The following is a 21,133-nucleotide window of genomic DNA, read 5'->3' as shown; positions in this document are numbered from 1 at the left end:
GCATTCTCCTACTCTGTCCAAACACACACACACACACACGGTCGCACATTCACAGCACACACACACACCTTTGTTCCTCAAACGCCTTCCTAGAATGACAAAAACCCAGCATTATCTTTTGTTATTTATTATTGCAGATGGAGCCATTATTTCATGACCTCGCCATCTCTCGTTCCTCCTCCCTCTGCATGTGTTTTTATTTATTCAGACCTCTCCCTACCTCTTTCCTGCCCTCTCCTCCTCTCTGCGCGTTTATGTTTATTCAGATACGTCTCCCTCTTTTTCTCTCCATCTTTCTCCCCTCTTTCTCTCCCTCTGCACCCATGTGTCCAGCTTTTGTTACAAGCCTTGTTTCCATAACAACTGCGACCTTTCACTCAGTGCATAACCAGTTTTAATCAGAAGTAGAGAAAGGAAGAGATGGGATGAGGCAGAGGTGTTGGGGGAAGGGGGAGGATGGGGGGCGTGATTTAGGTGATTCTCGGGATACGTGAAAAGAAAAAATACAAAATTAACACAAAAAGATTGCAGTTTGAAAGCGGCCCTGGTCTCATTGGGAGAGCCTGCGAGCAGTTTAGTGGTGGGTTTGGGTGGGTGACATTCCCAGCAACAGGTTACTAAGTGCTGCTGAAGTTAAAGCAAAATGTTTCCCTGCTATCAGGGTGTCTGTGTAATTAAAGCAGGCAAGCTGAAGTAGATCAAGGACATCTGTAAAAAAAAAAAAAAGACCATTGTGGTCCACTGAACATGGGTACCTTTGCACTGCTGCTTCCAAATATTATACCTATGCATTTTAAAGGCATCCTATAAATCCACATTTACACTGTTAAATTCACATGATTTGTGTAAAATCGGATTAAAGCTGCCACATGTTAAAAATGAATACATTTAGACAGAGAGTCTTTAGATACTCTGCTGTGTTTGTCTTTATGCCCAGGGGTGCTGGATCTCACAGGCAGATTCCTGTGGTCAGATAAAACTGTTAATGACTGACCAGGTGACAGTCGGCGGTAAATAAAACCTTCGCAGTGCAGAGAATGTGCTGCTGAAGGTCTGTGGCATCACTACTGTAACACAAACTGAAAAAATGCTTCTCGGTTTTTTGTCAGAGTAATTTCCCCTTAACATGTTTATGGTCTCGTCTGTGGATAAGTAGCCTTCTGTCACAAACTGCTACGTGAATTATATAAAAGCCAATTAATTTCAAATGAATCGACGATTTAATACAGCACAGTGCGTGTATGCTTATGTGTATGTGTGTGTATACTGGGGGTCTTGCCAACATGGGAGGGACCGGACTGTCAAGTGGACAGCTCTCGAGCCCGCTCGCCCGCCCACCGCGCGCCACTCCACACCGGGTGCAGCGCGTGAGGTTGATGCCAGCCAGAGATAGATGGATTGGCGAGGGAGGAAAAACCTGCACAGTGACACAACTAGAGTAAAGAGGAGGCGTTTGACGAGTGAGGGAAAACTGAGAGAGAGTTACGGAACAAATCCAGAGAAGAGCGAAGCGGGAAAAAGCAGGAATCCTCCTGCTGACTGGTTCCTGTCTGCCCGCACCGATGTCCAAGGCCCGTCCGGTGACAGCAGGAGACAACCAACCGAGACAGAGCGCACAGAAACGGCCGTTGGGGTTGGAAGGCTTCGGGGAACCGCTGGAGCTCTTCTCTGTGACTGAGAGTAAGTTCATTTTAAACTTCAAACCTCTGCCTTACATATTTGACATTTTACGGCGTTAAAAGAGCTACGAAGGTCAGCGTCCGCTCGAGCTGCTCGCCTCTATCTCGCTCTGTTTATATTTTCTTTCATACTGCGACATTAGTCCGCCGCTGCCAATTAGTCACAGGACGCACAACGCGCGCGCGCGCACCCGAACAAACTGACCGCTCGTGCGTCAGAATCGCCAAAGCGGATTCGCGTGCCACAGCCGGCAGATGTTGCCACGCGGAGGCTTTAAACACTATTAATTATTCAAAGTGATATAATTACGCCACAAATAGATAGAATATAACCTATGTGAAGGGGGGGAAAAGAAATAGCCCCGAAAAATGACTGACCCAAATAATTTATAACATAAAAAAGTCCTTAGCTAATATTTTTGATTTTGTATGTTGTAAATCCATAGTTATGAGTTACATTTATCCAGCCTTTGTTTAAGAAACACAGCTCTGCTTAAAAATATGCTAATTAAAAAGAAATTTCATTCGACAAGTATGGTTGCAACCCAGTATTAAGAACATTTTAGTAACCAATGTGTTATTATTTTCCAATGTTAGAAAATGAACTTTTTGAATGTAATTTTCCAATATAATATACTTAAATGGATCATATAATACCAGTGCGTTATCTGTGCTTTGTTTCATGTGTGTTTTCGCTCTTGTCAGTCTACCCAGTGACAGCTCCGGCAGTCCAAGAGCACCATTCTTAAGCCTAATCTAGTGGTTAATGGCTTTCATAGTCATTGCTCATATTTTGTGCAGCTTGCACTGGCTTTGAAAAGCTAATCTGTCCCTGTTATAAGCCCATTGGTTGGCTTGCCATCTGGGCTGTATTATAGTAGAGAGGAGAGGGCATTTGAATAATTGATATTTAGCTATTTATAGGAGGATTATTCTCTTCATGTTTCACCAGCGAATCTATCTATCTATCTATCTATCTATCTATCTATCTATCTATCTATCTATCTATCTATCTATCTATCTATCTATCTATCTATCTATCTATCTATCTATCTGTTTTGTCTAGCTATTGTTTTTTGTGATGTGTGTGTTTGCGTTTGTGCATCCTTGTGTGTGTGTTCATATTTTCTGTATTTTCCTGTCAGTCCTTACATCTGTCCTGTCCTTACATCTGTTCAGTGAGCTGTAGTGTATCCATCTGAAGTGGATTAGCGGTGTTATCAAAGCTAAGTAGGACTACTGCTCATGCACACGTAGGCACACAGACACACACATGCGCACGCACACACACACACTTGCATATGCACACACACTACGTACAGGCTGCTCTCACTCTATTTCACTCCACAAGGACCATTGACCATTGTTAGCCCTCTCTCAAGCCTCTTTTGCTTTTGTGAAAAAGTGTGTGTGTGTGTGTCTGTGTGTTCATGTGTGTGTTTGACGGTAAACACTCTGATCAAACAGTGCTTAACAAGCTGCCTGAACTGATAACAGAGAGAGGAGGAAGAGAGGATGAGAGAGGAATGGAGAGGAAGGAAAAGGGGTATCGGGGCAGAAATGAGGTTACACAGTGATATAAAATAGGAACTGGGATGTGTGTTTTTGATCTTGATTAAACAGTGAGATGTACTGTCGTTTATAAGCCTGGCATTCACTGGTCTCTGCTTTACAACCTTTTCCAGGAATTGTAGGCAAGCCATATAGCATTAGCCTGGGAGTGTAATAAGCACCTAAATTTTCCACCATGCAATGTTTTGTATTTTTTTTCCAAACTTCTGTTATTGTGCGTGATCCACATCTATGCGCATTTATCTTCCTCAGTTTTCTCACATATATTTTTCTTTGATACTTGCACTGTCTAAGACAACACACATTCAAGCACAACAGGAAGGACAGCCTGAAGAGAGGAGGGCGATATGTGACAAAGATCATGAGCCAGATGTTAACCCTTCCATTAGGTCTTAGTTGGTGCCACAGGATGTCGCTTCCCTCACTGATGAAACTGATCTTTTCTGTGCTTTCTAGCTAAATGTACTCTCTTTAACACTGCCACAATGAATGTTTAACTCTATACAAATACATCGGAGTTGTTTCTTTTTGCTATTAAAGTGAAAGTGATTGTGTCCTGCAATAGACCAGTGACCTGTTTTGCTGTCCAGGTAACGTTCCAGCCATATCGTTGTGATGGGCACTCATTCACTGTCAACCAAGTGCAGTCACAGATAAACAGAAATATTTTCCTAGCAGACATTTATGCAACCAAAACAGCCTCTGAGATTTTTGCCCTTACTGCAGTGCGCTACAATTGAGCGGAACTAAAAATGACATTGGAAAAAAATTAAAAGCAACCAGAGCAGATAATCCACATAAAAAATCCCTACAAACCTTTTTTAGTAAGACCTGTTTCTTCTTTAAACAGTAAAGATTTTGGTGACAGGGTCCCCAGTAAGGACGGGCGAGAAAGGTGTGTTTTATACACTTTTTATACTCGATCTTTGGCTCTCTTTGTTAACAGTTTTGTGTTTTCTCGTCTCCGGCCCCACATTTGCTGTCAGAGGAGAGGTTAATTAGACATGCCCAACAGGTTTGCTGCTCTCTTCATCAGACACTACTCCCCCAAACACACTGCTTCAACTCTCCCTCTTGTGACTGAGCCCAGAAACCACACCCCGCCAGCACAATTGTACACTGCTCAAAAACAATCATGCTGTATACCTATACTGTTATCGACTGGGTAATGTTTGACGTAAGTGAAAATGATCAACCTACGGAGTACTAAATTCATTTGTACGGCCCCCATGTGCTTGTATGCATGGCTGAGAATGTCAGGGCATGCTCCTAGTAAGAAAACGGATGGTGTCCTGGGGGATCTCCTACTAGATCTGCACCAGGGCATCACCGAGCTCCTGGACAGTTGGATTTAGGTCAGGTGAGTGTGGGAGCTAGTCAGTGGTATCCATTTTTTCAATCTTCAAGAACTGCCTGCATATTTTTCTGACATGAGGCTGTGTATTGTCGTGTACAAGGAGAAAGCAGGAACCAGTCTGAGAGTGGATCCAGGGATTTATCCCCATGCCCGATGGCAGTCAGGGTGCTGTTGCCTAGCCTGCAGAGGTCTTTGCATCCCTCCACTGATATGCCTCCCCAGATCATCACTGACCCACCACCAAACTCGTCATGCTGAATGATGTTACAGGCAGCATAATGTTCCCCACGGCTTTTCAGACCCTTTCACATCTATCACCTACACTCAGGGTGAATCTGCTCTCATCTGTGAAAAGCACAGGGCGCCCTGCTAATTCTGGTATTCTATAGGAAATGACGATTGAGCTCCAAGCTGCCAGGCAGCGAGCACAGGGCCTGCTACAGGATGTCAGGCCCTCAGGTCACCCTCGTGATGTCTGTTTCTGATTGTGTGGTCAGAGAGATTCACACCAGCGGCCTGCTGGAGGTCATTTTGTAGTTCTTGCAGTACTCATAGTCCTCATCTTTTTCCTCCTTGCACAAAGAAGCAGCACCGGTCCTGCAGATGGGTTAAAGACCTTCTAGGGCACTGTCCAGCTCTTCTAGAGTAACTACCTGTCTCCTGGAATTTCCTAAATACTCTTGATATGGTGCTGGGAGACACAGCAAATCTCCTGGCAATGGGAGGTATTGATACGCCATTCTGGAGGAGTTGGACTGCCCGTGCAACCTCTGTAGGGTTTAGGTATCACCTCATGCTACCAGCAGTCACACTGACACTAGCCAAATGCAAAAATAGTGGAAAAAACAATCAGAAAAGACGAGAAGGGAAACATGTCAGTGACTTCCACCTGTAAAACCATTTCTGTTTCGGTGGTTATCTTATTATTTCCACTATAATCAATATCATTATCCAACAAGGTTGACTGATTTAAGGCTATACTCTGATTAAAAACTGTTTCTTTTCTGTTTTGAGCTTTAAATATTAAATTAAATACTAAATCATTTTGCACTTTGAGCACTACAACAAAACTATGATCATCTTAATTATTGGTATGAAATTTAACCTCATGTATGTAACTTCATTTGGCTGCAAAACACTTGCTACTACTCAACATATCACAAATGCAGCAATTATAATCCTTATTGTGTCTCTTTGTGTCCCTTCTGCCTCTCTACAGCCATGGATTCACCCACAGATCTTTTTGATGATTCTGCTCCTCAGATACATACATTTGCTCCAACTCTCAACTCCACAGATCTCGCTGGAATCCATCCTCAGGCTAATGCTGGCCGCCTTACTCCTGCCTTTAGACCCCCCGGCTTTCCACTGATCCACCATCTCCTCCAGCCAGGTGGAGGTCCCAGGAGGATCGGAGGGCTGCTGAACACAAGCCTGAGCACACACAGACACCTGGAGGACAGAAATGTGGAGGAAGATGAAGGAGAGAGGGATGGACACGTGGAGCAAAGAATGGAAGGGGGAGATGAGGGGGCGATAGAGGGAAAGGACGACTTGCTCGGGGTTAAGAAGAGGCACAATGACGCGGCTCTCGCAGTCGAATGGAATCAAGACATCCTGAAAGTGAAGAGGATGAAGCTGGAGAACCGACAGAGGGATGGAGAGGCCGATGAGGGAGGCAAACAAGGAGGGAGGGAAGAGAGGAGAAGGGAAAGGGAAGAGCTGAAAGAACAGCTGGAGGAGGCAAGGGAGAGACTGCAGGCATTGCAGGAGAAAGTGTGGAGAGCTTTTGGGGAAAAGCACATGGCCGAGGATGAGAAGAAAAGGAAGCGCAGAAACGGAAGCAGCGGTGGAGTTGATGGGAGAGAAGAGGATGTAGGGCTAATAGAGGAGGAGGACATGACAGAAGGGATGTACGATGAGGAAGACACTGATGGTGGAGAGATGGAAAAGGAATCATTTTCCCTGCTTTCCGAGTCCCCTTTCGACAGCTTCCACAAACGGAAAGAGGAGCTGCAAAAAGACCGAGAAAGAAGGATGGAGAGAGGAAGAGGAGGGTTGCACTTGGAGGGTGTGATGGAGGGATCGGGGTTGTGGCTGGACTGCGGAGGTTTGGTCAGAGGAGACTGGGATGGCGGGATAGATGACGAGAGTGAGGAGGGAGGGCAGAAGTTTGCCGCGGCGCTGAAGCTGGAGTTGGGCAGCGCTGTGGCCCGGGTCATCGACCGAGTTCTCCGCCTTTACACCGAGATGACCGATTTCGCTCCTTCCTCTCCTCCCGCTGCCATCTCTTTTCTCCCATCTGATCCGGGGAGTGACGGAGGGAAGGAGAAGGCAGTGTGGATGGGGCTGTTAACGAGAGGAAGAAGAGAAGAAACAATGAGCGATAAGGAGGAGAAAGCAAGAGGGCAGGACGGAGAAAGAGAGAAGCAGCTCCACAAGATGAGCAACGGGAGCGCCCTGCCCCCCCGACCACCCCGTCGGACTGAACCGTCCGATTTAGCGATGCCACTGACTCTTCAAAGGTCACCTGACACGCGAAAGGCCTACCCACTCCTTGGCCCACCTCTCCCCACTCACCTCAATCCCTCTCACCCAAACCTCTCCCTGCACCACCCTTCTTTGCCTCGTCCTCCTCCCCTTTCTCACCCTCCCCTCTTGCCTCCAGCCTCTCAGCCCAAGGATCCCTCCTCCTCTTTCCACCCGTCTTCAACCTCCTCCTCTTCTTCCTCATCTTCTTTCCCTGCGCCTCCCCCTCCTCCCCCGCCTCCGCCCCCTCCTCTCCCTCTCCCCTTGCTCCACTACTCAATGCAGCAGCTTTTCTCCCGCTCACTCCACCACCCTCAGCTCCCCCACCTCCCGTCATCCCGCAAAGACTACCTGAACTCTGACCCTTTCTTGGAGTTCTCTTCCCACCCATCGTCTCACCCCTCCTTCCCCCCGCTCCCCTTGCTCGGCCACCTGGACCCGTCGCTTGCACGCCACGCGCACGGGGGGAGAGAGAGGGAGCGAGTGATGAGGGGAGATGGGGGCATGCGAGGAGGAGGGATGGATGGAGGAGAGCTCTACCTGACTGCTGGGGGGATATCCTTTTGTCAGTGTGCTTGAAAGAATGAGGATGAGAGCTGTGTGTGTGTGTGTGTGTGTGTGTGTGTGTGTGTGTGTGTGTGTGTGTGTGTGTGTGTGTGTGTTTAAACATGTATCTCCTTAACTCACCTCATATGTACACCCAGGAGGGCTTGTCACCCTGCCATCTGAAGAAAGCCAAGCTCATGTTCTTCTACACTCGCTATCCCAGCTCCAACACGCTCAAGACGTATTTCCCTGATGTCAAGGTGTGTGTACACCAGCTCAGTGCTGGAACGACAATTTCACTTCAAAGTGATTATTTTTTAACACGCCTCAAAGTCACACGGCAGTATGTCAGCCACTGCGTTTTACACACCTGCTCACTGAAGGTTTTTTTCACTGACAATTTTCTACATTGTTAGAACAATACGGACGACGTCGCAGCTATGAAATGCCAATTAGGCCAGTTTGGCTGCTGTAGTATTGACTGTCCAGCATTTCTTTAAGACATGAATGTGAGTGCATATATTACAAAGACTTTAAAGGTTTCTTCAAACAGGTGCAACTGAGGGAAGAAGGACCAGAAGTTATTACTGCTGCAGAGACTTAAAAGCTTCTGAAATTTCCAGTTAACAGCCCTAAAATTAGTGCCCACCACACTGCTTCCTAGAATCTTAAGATTAGCTGTTTTGAGGAAATTATCAGGCGTTTGGGTCAAATTGCTGAAAGAATTTTGTACTTCTTAATTTTTTTACAATTTAGTGTTAAGTAAGCATAACAAAGGATGAGCATTAGACTAGTGGATATCTGGGCTGTGGTCTGGTGAGTCCAAATTTGATAGTGGTGGGTTCCAACCTCAATTCCTTTGTCTAAGATGAATAGATGATGTGTGCGTGCGGTTGCTACCACGTGGGGTTTTCAGATTACGCTGTTAGCAATTCATTCATAATTGAAGACAGCACTTAACGAGTGTTTGGTTTGCACTTCGTAGCTACATTGTTTGTTTTTTTAACAAGACAATGAGGCACATCTTCAAGATCTTGATTTGAAATGATGCAGCGCTGCTTCAGATAACATGAAGCACAAGAATTTCACTCGCATGTACTGTACCAGTGTACCTGCACATGTGATTTGATTTGATTTGAATCCCCCAAAAGTATGCAAATGCTGCTGCCTTGAAGAATCTTGAATTTATTCAAATCTTTCATTACTACATAAATTCAGTTGTGTTATACTTATGATGTCTTTTAGGAGTTTCAAGGAAATGAATAGTCCTTGAATGACTTTTGAGACATACTGTAGCCTAAACAAATACAGTTTGAACAGTCTTCTAAAAAAATTTAAATTGACTGCAAGACTGCAATTATTGTAAGGCCATCACTTAAATCACCTAATTAACCAGTGATATACTGGGGAAACCAGGACATTTGTGCACTCCAAGTGTTCAGATATAATAAAATCTTCAGTGATAATACAGAGACACAAAGTTAAAAAAAAACTGCTCACTACTGATGGTGTAACATGTATATAAAAGTGCTTGTAGCCAATGTACCCATATTATTGTGGTTTGATTTGATGTATTATAACAGTTTTCTTTTATTAACTCTCTACTAATAGATACAGTAGAGTCCATATAATATTTACTCTGAAAAAATGTCCGAGCGCTAGCATGTGTCAGGTTATAATATATTATACGTATGTACTGGTCGGTGCTTTACAAAACCCGGAAGTGGCCCGTACGGGGATCGAACCCGCGACCTTGGCGTTATTAGCACCACGCTCTAACCAACTGAGCTAACCGGCCATGTCGCAGTGGGCGTTAGTGGAGCACGGCCAGAGCTGCACAGCTCACGAGTTATTTTTGGAAATTTTGTAGATAAGTTAAAAAGCTGATGTCACAGTTGGACATGTCGGGTCTCAAAGCTCGAGGTGTTTTTCATTTCATTTTAATAAGATTTTCTTCTGCAAATAAAGCGAAAAACAGTTGTTTAAATGTGCTCAACTGCTTGAAAACGTATATGGCCCGTACGGGGATCGAACCCGCGACCTTGGCGTTATTAGCACCACGCTCTAACCAACTGAGCTAACCGGCCATGCGCAAACTCCAGAACTGTCACATATTGGTGACTGCATCCCAGATATTATTGCTTCCATACTTTTCAAATTCAAATTTTATTTGTCACACACACACAACCATACACAGTATGACATGGGGGTGAAATGCTTGTAGCTGTACAATGCCCGACCATTAAATGACAGAAAAAAGTTTTACAGTATTTACAATTTACAGGTTACTACAAAATTTACAAATTAACTTACAATTAACAAATTAACAAAATGTGCAAATAGCAGAAAAACTTCAATCAAGTTCCAATAGATTGGAAGTTAGATTGCAGTTACCCCATTTACTGAAATAATGATAATATTAACTAGCCTACTGGTTACAACAACTTCTCCAAGAATATCTCTGAATATGACTAACAAGTAAAATGTTTCAATGAATAAAACAAATGCTATTTTAATTCACATCCATGCTGCACTTAAAAATGCATATGCTGCGATAAATTATTATTACAGGGTATCTCTTATTCAGGTGGTATTATCTGATATAAAGCTTACAGTGATTTAGAAGCATAAACAGTGTGGAGTTGCAGAGATTATTTCTCCTCTTGGAGTCTGTATCAACAGAAAAAGAAAAGGGGGGGGCATACAATGTCTTTTGAATGTAATTTGACATAACAAACAAAGTGCAATTAAGTTAGCTCAAGTCAGGTTAATTTAGCATATCATTGCAAGTGTTTTAAAAAGCACTCTTCGCTTGCTGTCCTCACCTGCTCACTTCCTCTCCTGTCATCCATGGTCTAGTTTAATCGCTGTGTGACCTCCCAGATGATTAAATGGTTCAGTAACTTCAGAGAGTTCTTCTACATCCAGATGGAGCGCTTTGCACGCCAGGCTGTCCGCGAGGCTCTCACCCGGTCGGTTTGGGTTGGCACTGGTTCATGCTAAACTCATTTTATTTGCAATACTTTCATTGTTTCAGTGAGCCTTATGAGTGTGAACATGTTGCCCCTGTTAGATGAGCTGATTTATACATCAGACATCATATCTAACTTTTTTAGAAATAGAGAATCACACATCGCATGATTGACTTTGGAACCGCATGAAGCATCATGGTTTTCTCCATGACAGATATTCAGTTCTGCTATAATCAAACAAACAATTGCAGCTGAGAAATAGATGTCTGCATTTTTTATATTGCTTGATTTAAGAGGTCGGAAAGGCTTATTGATATAGATTTTCTTTTTATAACCAGCTATTGTCTGCGAGTGCTCAGGTGTTTAGACACTGTGGCCATGTTGATGTGAACTCATGATGGTAGCGAGTAAAACAAATAGCAATGGGCATAAAACATGACTGCAAAAAGTCAGAAACAAACTGAAGCTGAATATGTAAATTATACATGGTTCTCTTCTCTGTTTTTTTATTATGAGTGTATTTAAATGAGTTTGTTTGTCTCTGTAACACAGGGATGGTGCGCCTCGTATTAGCCGAGAGAGTCAGCTGCGAGTGGGACGTGATACGGAGCTTTACCGCATACTGAACATGCACTACAATAAAAGCAACATCTACCAGGTGAGGAGACGCTCTAGTTGCAGCTTTCAGCCTACCCGTTGTACGACCGGACTCAGTCCTTGGGTGGGGATGTGAATACTCCTCAGCCCTAAGTACAGCGCTAATGGATTATGGATCTTTATGCAGTGCTCCTGTGTTTAAAAGAAAATACCAATCAAGTTAAAGTGCTGTCTACAGTGTCACGGTCGTGGATCATGTATTGAAGGATAACTTGCACTCTGTTTTTGATATCTTTTATAGATTGTCATCTGGAATGCTTTTCAAGGTTCACATACATGCCTAACGCAAGCCATTACTGATTTGAGTTAAGATCATTTGAGCTGAGCTGTTTGACCTTCTTGAGCAAACAGTTCTTAAAAACATTTAATGCGTGTACTGCGCCATTCTTGTTGAAAATCAAATAAAAGTCCCACTAAGTGCAAACCAGGTAAGGATGGCAGGACTCAAGCTGTTTTGTCCTTCAGAGGTCAAAAAGTGCAGATATGGCTGCTGCTTGGACTCTGAATGAAGTCCTGATCGGATATTAATTGGTAAGCTCCGAGCAGCCGATAAGTCTAATGAGGAAATAAACCTCAATAAATCATGTATAGCGTAAAGATGAAGATATACACTAAAAAGATACTATACCGCTGAAATGAAAAGCACTGGAGCTTGGGGTTATTATTTCGTGTAATGTGCTATTACCTTTAGCGAGCAGAGAAATAATTTTACTTGTATGAGTTTGTGCATGAAAAGGAAACAGAAAATGAAGCACTGTTATATCTCACTGACCTGCTGAAGGACACACACTATCATAAAACAATCATCGCACATTAGTTTCAAATTCTACAGATGATGATTAATTTTATCACCCAAGGTGATCTGTTATTTGTCAGATGTCATTGGATTTAAAAAGGTATTGAGAACGCTAAAACTACTATGGCTACAATGTATCCCGGGAAACGTTCAGGCAGCGCTGAAAAACCGAATCACCTCTGTGATCGTAAAAACAAAGTCACAAGGTTGCTCGAGTTTAAAAAGTCACTCTCGCCTACACAAATTTTTGTGAGTTTATTATTTGATTGAGCCTCAGCTCAGCTTAAAGCTATGTGCGGTTCAGCTGTGAATAGATCGTGTTCGCTTCTAACGTGTTTTCCGTCATAGCGGCGAAAGAATAGGTCCATTTATAAACAATAATCAATGAGAAGTGAGTGAAAACACCTAACAGGTATTCTAATGTTCTTCCTGTGAAGGCTATGAAACTATTCACTGCTCAACAATGCTTATGAGATTTTTAGAAACTACAGAGACAATCAAAACCTCACATTCACTGAAAAACATAAGTTTCTCAGTTTTAAATCCCTTTAGATAAGGTAGCTAGATATGTGACTGACAGATTCAGATACTAAACTAAAGCGAAAATGGATTTTTCTCTTCCAGAAGACTTCCTAATAAACATTTCCTCCTTGATATCATATTTTTGTGTGCAGGTTCCAGAGAGGTTCATCGAGGTGTCTGAAGTGGCTCTGAGAGAGTTTTACTCAGCCATTTGGACGGGGAGAGACAGCGACCCCTGCTGGAAGAAAGGAATATACAAAATTATCTGTAAACTCGACAGTCCTCTACCAGATGCATTCAGGCTGCCAGGTTGTCCAGTTGGCTAATGATTGCACAGCTTTTATCTGGTCCATGTGCACAAATGCATGCTCAGACATAATTTGACTAAAACAAGGCATTACGTGCATTAAATCATTCAGAAACTGGTACATTTCAGACATCGCAAACTGATATGTAACCATCCAAAAGATCATTTAGAACTACTACAGCATTTCGACTGACTTGCAGAGAGGAATACATACACTTTCTCATACTGACAGGCAGGTTTGGTATACAGGCTCAACAGCAATCCCTCAGTACTGCAGTCTTGTGACCGCACTTATCAAGGAACGTGACCATACCATTGAATTAAAATGGACAGAGCAGGAATTCCTTCTCCAAACATTCTTCAGCAGCCAGCTGCTTGCATGAAATCTAAAGCTATTATTAAAAGCACACTCTCACAGTAGTTTTGTGAAATAGACACAAAATACAATTTTTGGACTTTATGTTCATGGAAACAAATTGACTCTTTTTTTTTGACGCAAAAGTCATTCACATAGCAAAGCTTCCAGTTTCCAAGAGCACCAACGTACACGATAAGACGCTTCAGGTCTGTCGGTGGCGTAAGCTTCACTGAAGAGGGTTAGGGTTCAAATTCAGCACTGCTTTCCTCGCTCATTTTTCAGTTGCTGTTTCATTAGCTGGGACCACATCCTCATTTTAGGTTTGACACCATTTCTGGTAGATAATGGAACATGGCTCGAGGATGAATTGAGGCTGTGGTGTGGAGAAGGCCTCAGAGGGGACTGACAGTGACCCGTGAGCCGGGCAAATCCCGCTGTACTAATGAGAAGTGAAGGAAACAAGAACAAACAGCTTGTAGTTGCAATGGGGGGGGGGGGGGTCACATATAGACAGAGAACTGGAGGTGCGGTTACGCTCAGATAAATTATCTCCGGTTGGTTTGGTTTAAGGGCCAGAACCACTTTCTAGGATGCTGCCATAAATAATATTTACGTTTAAAACAACGTTTTAAAGTCTCATTAAAAAAAATGACAACCTTTACATCCATCCTTACAAACACAATGATTGCAACGAGGGGATATTTCACAAAGTGCGACGACACGTGACTGGAAATCCCACAGAGTTGAAATCGACTGTTCTGTTAGAAACGTCACAGAAAAACGGTGGCTATGGTTACCACGAGATAGCGATCGTTTTGAGATGCGTTGTCCAAATTTGAGCAAGAAGGCTGTTCTTACTGCTGGAAAGCTTCAAATTCGCTCTGACACACAGTCCGCAGTCCGAACGCGCATCACCTTTTACGATTAGGTAACCGGCTCCTCTGGCTTCATCACTAATGAGCAGTGTTCCTACTCGGAAAATCGCTGCTAAACATTTTAAATATAAAGCAGCGATGTTGCTGTGCGATGATTAACAATCTCGCACAAACAGTACTTAACAATCACACTCAAACATTTCAGGGCTGCCCTCCCTCAGGGGGCGTTCATCATGAAATGACCTTTTAACGCTGCCTTGTGTGTGGGCTTCTCCATCAGGATTTTATCTTTTATTTTCATTTTCTCTCCAGCAACATCGTATTGTCACGTTTCATCCGAAGTTCAAAAGATTAAGATTTTCAAAATGAAGTTGATCTTGTTTCACGGCACGATCTGGTCGGTGGGTTTTGTTTTTTTTGTTTTGCTGCTTGTGTATGCCTCTCATCTCTCTGTTCAGTATTAAATTATTATCAAGCTTTTGTACATGCAGTCAAATCAAAACAGCTGTTCTTTCAAGAGGGACATTATATTGAATTTAAAACAGTATAATTAATGTTTTGTTCTTTCCTTGGTGTGCTCTTATTGCTGATATATTTACGTATGTTTTTGAATTCTTTTTAAAGTGTTGCTAATCTAAATAGTTCACTTGCACAATAAGTATATATAATTATATACAGTATATATCAACATTTGTTTTCCAAAAGGGGGAAACTTTCACTCTCTCCGCTCTATATCATGACTTTTATCTCGAGGAAAGATGGGTTTCTCTTCAAGAAAATGTCGACCGACAGCCTTGACCTATCCGTGACGTGTTATCAAGTGCATGTTTCCTACATTTTCGTTTTGCGTTGTAATCTTTTACGTCCCTCTATTTTATATTGTACATAGTGTATTCTTTACTGTAGATCTGTGCCTCGTTCAGACTTTGGTGAATTTTGATGTTTAAACTTATCATGAATTAAAGAGATACAAGGCTTGTGTGATGATTTGTGGATACACACATAGACAAACGGAAGCTTTCTAGTGTTTGGGTCTTGGTGTCCAGCATTTGTGCCAGCATGCATTAAGGCTTCAATCTAAAAACACCTTCACATGCTCACTGACACTAATACTTTATGATGGCTCTGCCCACCACTTAGTCTCGCCTCCTGAGACAGCAGCACACACACACAAACTCACACTGGCATGTCTACTTTTTTTCCAACAATGAGTCCAGTCACCTCGTTAAGTGAAGTTACATTCTCAACATAGTAGTATTATTTTGGTATTTTTGCAAGACTTTTTTTGTCCACATTTAAGAATTATTTGTGAAAAATCCTCGCTTCTTTCTATTTATTAATCCATTCATCAGTTTATTACCTTCTGTCTTGTTTTACCTTCTGCAACATACCATTTGTTTATCTACTTACTTTTGTAACCCAGTGGTGTAAATCACATAAACAATTCCTATGAAAGCTAACAGCGCTGATTCATAATTTTGAAGCTCCTTTCTAATGACATATCATTGGAAATTGTTTGGCATGTTATTACAGAAAACAGTTAGTTATTTCTAGTCAGCCTTGAATGAGGTAACACTGGCTATGTGTCAGGAATTAGTAAGCTTATTATTAGTGCAGAGGTGAATCTGACAGGCTTAAAATGTTTGACATATACCCTATAAAAATGACACGGTCACAGGACACAAAGTCACAAGGTTTCATTAAGCATTCTGGGAAGGAAGCAACACACACACACACACACACACACACACTGTGTCTAACTCTAGCATTTCATACCTCCTAACCCTCGAGAAGCTCAGACTTTGACTAACTTGAACCATCTACATATTTGAGACAATGCAAACATGCAGTATTTGCTTCCGCATAATAAAAATAATTATTGCGTAAATATAGGCGTTAACGTGAGTGAATTAACACATATGTCTAGCTGCATACTTTCAGTTTATCTTTCTGGGTCATCAGATGAAACCAATTGATTAAGCGAAGAGAAACGACCTAGGGCCTTTATGACAAGCAGTGTCCACGTGTGACAAGTAAGCTATTTTCTACGCATTCACGCGCTGCGGTGAAACTCCGAGGAAGCTTTTATCGTTGCTCAAAATAATATCGAGAAGGGAGTTTGGACGTATGATTTTCACTTTGGACTGTTTGACTGCGGGTGAAGGTAATAAAAAAGATACAATATCACCGGAAATCAAACTGTTTGACCTCCAGAATATAACCCAGCTGAAGCACACACGGGTAAGTTAAGTCAGGCTTAAAACATTTTAAATTATGTTTTTGAGACGTGTGGCAACGTCGTGACAAATATATGAGACCTTTCTTTATTTCTTGATTCATTTTTTCCACAATGTTCTGGCAGTCTGCAGTTAAATAAGAGTACAGTCTATTTTAACAAACAACTGACACGTGTTAATCTTAATGGAAAACATTTTCATGTATTTTTTATTGATTAACCCGGACACGTTTACTACTTTGCCTTGCCTTGTTTTTAATCAACTCACTGTCTTCTTAATATTTGCGAATCGTGGTTGCTGGAGGCTTGTTATTTTATTGTGAAGGAACTAACCGGAAGTTGTTTGCCTTTTTATTGCTACCTTCACGGCAGCTCTTTTCTCTGCAGACGCAGACTAAGCTGCTGCTGGATGATGGCGTTAGCGGGGCTACTGGTGCTGGAGTGGGGTCTCTACATCAGCTGTTTTATCTGCGGGATTGTTACCGCAGCGTCTGTCACCATCGTCCAGGTGACTTTTCTAAGTTTTACTAACCTGCTCCATATATTACATGTTGTACGCGTCCTCTTCCGGGTGGACTTACCTTGTAGTGCGTTTGTCTATCCTAGAAAGTTTAGCAAAAAAGAAACAAAGTTCTTATTTTATTTTTTTTTATTTTTTGAAGAAAAATTCTTTAACCATAATTCAGCATACAGTGTTACAGATTTATATTTTCAAGCTACTATAATTGCTTGCGTACAGCTGCGCAGTTTTCTGGGTGTTACACGGTAATTAAAAGCAGCGCGAGGGATTAAAAAACTGACACGCGCTTCCACTTTCAGTCCAGTTCCTGCTCACTCTGTCTTTACCTTCGGCATTTCAACTCTAATTTCTCCATATTTTTTAATGTTTTTGGACTGTAGACATCGGAGAAGTTACTTCTCGAAAAATGTACCACAAACGTTTAGCGAAGTGTCACGCGAACATTGTTGTCTGTCAACAACTGTTCGTTGTGTTAGCTTAACAGACGCTCGGGAATGCGTGATATGCACGTGAAATTGTGAACGTGCGTGTGCGCGCGCAGGTTTTTAACTGTACCTCTAGTTCGGACGCTTTGCTCATCATGTGACCCAGACGCCTCTCGTGCCCAATTTGGCTCCCTGCTGCTCATTTATAGACGTCAGATGCAACCGTTGATGCGCTTATTGTAGCATCCAGCAAAGCGCTTGAAACAGTGAAGCGGGACTCAAGCCTCTTAGTGACCCCCCCCCCCCCCAACAACCTCTGTCTCTTTTTTCCTCAGGGTAATTTCGGAGGTCACTGTATGCTGTACGGAGCGGTCAGCTACAATGCCACGTCCAAGCTCATCGGAGTCCAGTCGTCCACATCCTCCTCTTTGTGTTACTTTGTGTCGGCCATATCAATCATGGTGGCAGTGGTGTGTTTCTCTCTGTCTGTGTACTGGGTGTACACTTTCTGCAGCGAAGGGGAACTTAAAAGGTGACCACATGCTGTGTGTGTGTTTTTCATGACAAAGTACAGAGTTGCAGTGTTTTTGTGGGTTTAAAAACAATTTTAATCATCAGTGTTTTCCTTCAAATATTGCATAAATGCTGGCCTGCTCTGTCATTGTGTCGTTCTTTTGAGCTTGATTTGCCAGCCACAAGATAGGATATTTTAAGCATCTTGTAGACAGAATTTAACAGATGTCTGCGTGCACTTTTAGGCTGATTTTTTTTTTTTTAGTTTAAACTGATTGATTACCCAGGAAAATAAGTGTACATGTAAACATTGTTCTCTGTGGCCAACATAAGTTAAAAAAAAAGCTACAAATACATTTAGAAAAAGTTGAATTTTTGTCAGAGGTTTAAACTGGCGTCATTTAAGTAGCTCCTGAAGCTGAACTTAAAGTGAAATCGTGTGTCGCCACAGCGATGAAGCACAGAATAAAACTGTTCCTTTGAGGAGGTCTGCACAAGCTGCAGAGCTGATACAGAGAAGCAGAAATGCATGTGTCATACCACGGCATGGCGACACAATCACACATTAGCTTGCATTTTGTAGTTTGACATCCTTCTTCTGTTTTGCCTCACTTTAAAGAGCACAGTGCTGTTCTCACGCTCTTATCTGTTTGTTTTTTCTCCTCCTTCACAGGGAGAATGTGTGGATGAACGTGATTATTGCCGTCTCCGGCGTTTTCCTGTTCTTCCTGCTCGTCACGGGCTGCATGTTGAAGATCGGGCGCGACACGCTCTGCTCGTCTGTCACGAAAATCGTCCCCAACACTACCAGGTGACACCTGCACTCATCCACACCTGGCACAGGACCAAACGCTTTTGTCAACACTCGCATATGAAAATGAAAATAACATTTGAAAGCTAGTGAGCGTCACTTTGTGTTTGCGTGCTTTCTGTTTTTCCCTTATTTCTCCTTTCCAAAGCTTCACTTTACCACCCGCCCACGTTCTCTTAGAGCTCTATATGAAGCCATATGAAAGTAGATTTAGTTATAACCATCTAGTTATTTTACTCTTGGCCTTTGTCTGTCTTTCAGGGTGCCCTTTTTCCTTTTAAAAATGTCATCAGCACACAGTTTTTCATCCTTGGCTACACTGTAATGCTCTGAAAGGGCGAGCACTTAAAAGAGAAGCAAAGACGTGCACGGTGTTGTTAGTTTTTAATTGCTTGTTTTGAGCTCCACTTACTTTGATGTTATGTAACTGCAGCTTTCCACTGCTTCCTCTGACAAAACTGCCTGCAGTTTTTCTATTTGTTCATAGAATCAGTGACCAATAATCAAGACTAAATTCATATAAGACAAATCCATCATGAATTAAATCATAACCCTGGATTTCTTTTAAACTGTCTAATGTTTTTCTGTGTGCAAAGTTGTGAAAAAGCCCAGTCTGAAAAATGGGCCAGCCCACTTGATGGAGAGAGGTTCTACAGCAGTCTACATAAAGCTGAGGTCGGTACTTTATTCACTTATTTTATGCTTTTGGCTAGTATGGTCAACACCATATGGTCAACACATACTAGCTACTGTAATGCTTAACATAAAGAAGCATTATTATGAACTGGAGTCCTGCAACACTACAAAAACCCATGAATAAAGAGATTTAGTCAAAGTTAGCATATAATGTCAAATGTAAGAGGTTTCATTATATTGTAGCAGCTGATAAAAAGAACTGACGGACTATTTGAAATCAGAGGATTACCGTACTGGTGTGTTCAGATTTAGGTAAAAGAGCCTCCAATACGTCTTGTGTGTCATGTTGTTTCCTTCTCAGACGGCAGTGTGGATCAACTTCTTCTTCTGGCTCATCATCGGGGTTTTGGTGATCATCCAGAGGCGTCGGGGCTCAGCGTCCAAGCTGATTGGAGCCGCACCAACTGGAAGCCTTTTCGGGGAGACGGGTGTGACGCCCGAAGAGACTGAGCCGTTTTTCAACCGTCCTGGGAGGCCCCAGTGAGAACGGGTGTGAGTGAGGGGGGTCATAAAAGCACATAAGACCAAATAGTGGGAGCAGGTGTGGAAAAAGGTTAAATGAAGTGTTTTAAGGATTTCAGTGAACAACATTTTGAGAATACATGTGGAAGGTTTTACAGATATTAGATTTTGGGTTTAGCAGTATGTTTAAAGCACCAGAAAACCAAAACTCCGCTCGACGAGGATGGGATTCGAACCCACGCGTGCAGAGCACAATGGATTAGCAGTCCATCGCCTTAACCACTCGGCCACCTCGTCACCTGAATGCACAAGCATGCAGAGCCTGTCTGTCTGTGTCAGGACACACTGGAAACACTGAAGCGCTGTCAGGCGCTGGTACTGAATTTACCCATTTCCCACATCTCACCCACCACGTCACGTCTACGTCTGTGGACTCCACAGAAACGTATCTGTTTTTTATTCAGAGCGAGCTTGTGTTGGGTTTGTTTACACAGCCAACGAACAGGAGGGTGTTTATCACAAGGTTTGATTTTATAATTGAACTGTGCTCAGATGTACTTTTGACGAGTAAGACTAAGAATTTTCTACATAAAACACTTTTTTTTTTTTACTAATTTCACAAAACCTGAATCTGCCATAGACATTTTTAACACATTTTATTTTTGTTGACTGTAAAATCCTAAAACACTGCATTGTCTTCAAGTTTAAGGTGTCAACACGTGGCTTTAAAGATCGCTTAGTATTGATCTGTGTGGTGATTATGTCGTTAGAAACTAAAAAAAAAATAAAAAGAAAAACAGGAAGACATTTTACTGTTTGTTTGTTTTTCAACTCAGAAAAAATCAAACTGCCATTGAAGCAAATCTTTAACCAAATTGATTGATTGTTGTGTGACACTGACTTTTACCACCTTTAACCAAAGAAGCGTCTGAGGCTGCTGGGTTCATCCACACTGATTCAGTATGCTTCTTTTTGATGAATTATTTTGATTTGACTTGAAACATTTGTTGGTGACCACAGGTAGTTAGCTTACAGTGCCACCGTCTGATGAAACACGCTGCAGCTGAACACTGGAAATAACGTTTAGACGTTAAAAAAATGAAATTCTAAGCTTTTCTAAGCCCCGCCCTGACGTTCAGTCAGGTGTGCTTCTTACATCTGACTGTGTGTTTGCGATGCTGCGCTTTATTTGTGACATTTCTGGACATGCTCACGTTTGTCATGGGGAACAGGCATTTGGAAACGTTGAATAATGTCTCCCTCTGGTGGCTAATAATAAATAAAGATTCACTTGCACCAA

General features: G+C 42.4%; 2 protein-coding genes and 3 non-coding genes across 6 annotated transcripts; 2 read left to right on the top strand and 3 right to left on the bottom strand.

Moving 5' to 3' along the window:
* The first annotated feature begins 1,312 nt into the window (after window positions 1-1,312).
* On the top strand, window positions 1,313-14,162 carry prox3 (prospero homeobox 3). Its single transcript, XM_085150644.1, has 6 exons — window positions 1,313-1,680; window positions 5,828-7,681; window positions 7,825-7,943; window positions 10,543-10,655; window positions 11,208-11,313; window positions 12,783-14,162. The coding sequence occupies exons 1-6, from the start codon at window positions 1,563-1,565 to the stop codon at window positions 12,954-12,956; spliced, it is 2,484 nt and encodes an 827-aa protein (XP_085006770.1). The 5' UTR covers window positions 1,313-1,562; the 3' UTR covers window positions 12,957-14,162.
* Window positions 9,408-9,481, bottom strand: trnai-aau (transfer RNA isoleucine (anticodon AAU)). The gene has a single exon. It is a non-coding gene; the product is annotated as a tRNA-Ile (tRNA).
* Window positions 9,697-9,770, bottom strand: trnai-aau (transfer RNA isoleucine (anticodon AAU)). Its single transcript has one exon. It is a non-coding gene; the product is annotated as a tRNA-Ile (tRNA).
* Window positions 14,163-16,065: 1,903 nt separating the features above from the next.
* tmem179ba (transmembrane protein 179Ba) lies at window positions 16,066-21,133 on the top strand. 2 transcript variants are annotated; one of them, XM_085150681.1, is made up of 6 exons: window positions 16,066-16,411; window positions 16,794-16,914; window positions 17,687-17,883; window positions 18,538-18,675; window positions 19,272-19,350; window positions 19,673-21,133. In XM_085150681.1, exons 2-6 carry the CDS (start codon window positions 16,816-16,818, stop codon window positions 19,853-19,855), a joined length of 696 nt encoding a protein of 231 aa, XP_085006807.1. In that variant the 5' UTR covers window positions 16,066-16,411; window positions 16,794-16,815; the 3' UTR covers window positions 19,856-21,133. The 2 variants fall into 2 exon arrangements, with proteins under 2 accessions (XP_085006807.1, XP_085006815.1); XM_085150689.1 differs by lacking the exon at window positions 16,066-16,411 and having other exon boundaries at window positions 16,770-16,914.
* Window positions 20,049-20,130, bottom strand: trnas-gcu (transfer RNA serine (anticodon GCU)). Its single transcript has one exon. It is a non-coding gene; the product is annotated as a tRNA-Ser (tRNA).

Source organism: Neolamprologus multifasciatus, chromosome 3, assembly GCF_963576455.1.
Source record: "Neolamprologus multifasciatus chromosome 3, fNeoMul1.2, whole genome shotgun sequence".
Lineage (NCBI taxonomy): Eukaryota > Metazoa > Chordata > Actinopteri > Cichliformes > Cichlidae > Neolamprologus > Neolamprologus multifasciatus.
Note: the sequence above shows the minus strand (reverse complement) of the source record. Positions and strands in the feature narration are given on the sequence as shown.

Bases quoted from the DNA above. Each gene is read 5' to 3' on its own strand.
- tmem179ba (XM_085150681.1), top strand. From the start codon at position 16,816: ATGATGGCGTTAGCGGGGCTACTGGTGCTGGAGTGGGGTCTCTACATC. The intron at 16,915-17,686 runs GTGACTTTTCTA...TTTTTTCCTCAG, and splicing joins CGTCTGTCACCATCGTCCAG to GGTAATTTCGGAGGTCACTG. The intron at 19,351-19,672 runs GTCGGTACTTTA...TTTCCTTCTCAG, and splicing joins GCAGTCTACATAAAGCTGAG to ACGGCAGTGTGGATCAACTT.
- prox3 (XM_085150644.1), top strand. From the start codon at position 1,563: ATGTCCAAGGCCCGTCCGGTGACAGCAGGAGACAACCAACCGAGACAG. The intron at 1,681-5,827 runs GTAAGTTCATTT...GCCTCTCTACAG, and splicing joins GCTCTTCTCTGTGACTGAGA to CCATGGATTCACCCACAGAT. The intron at 7,944-10,542 runs GTGTGTGTACAC...TCCATGGTCTAG, and splicing joins CGTATTTCCCTGATGTCAAG to TTTAATCGCTGTGTGACCTC.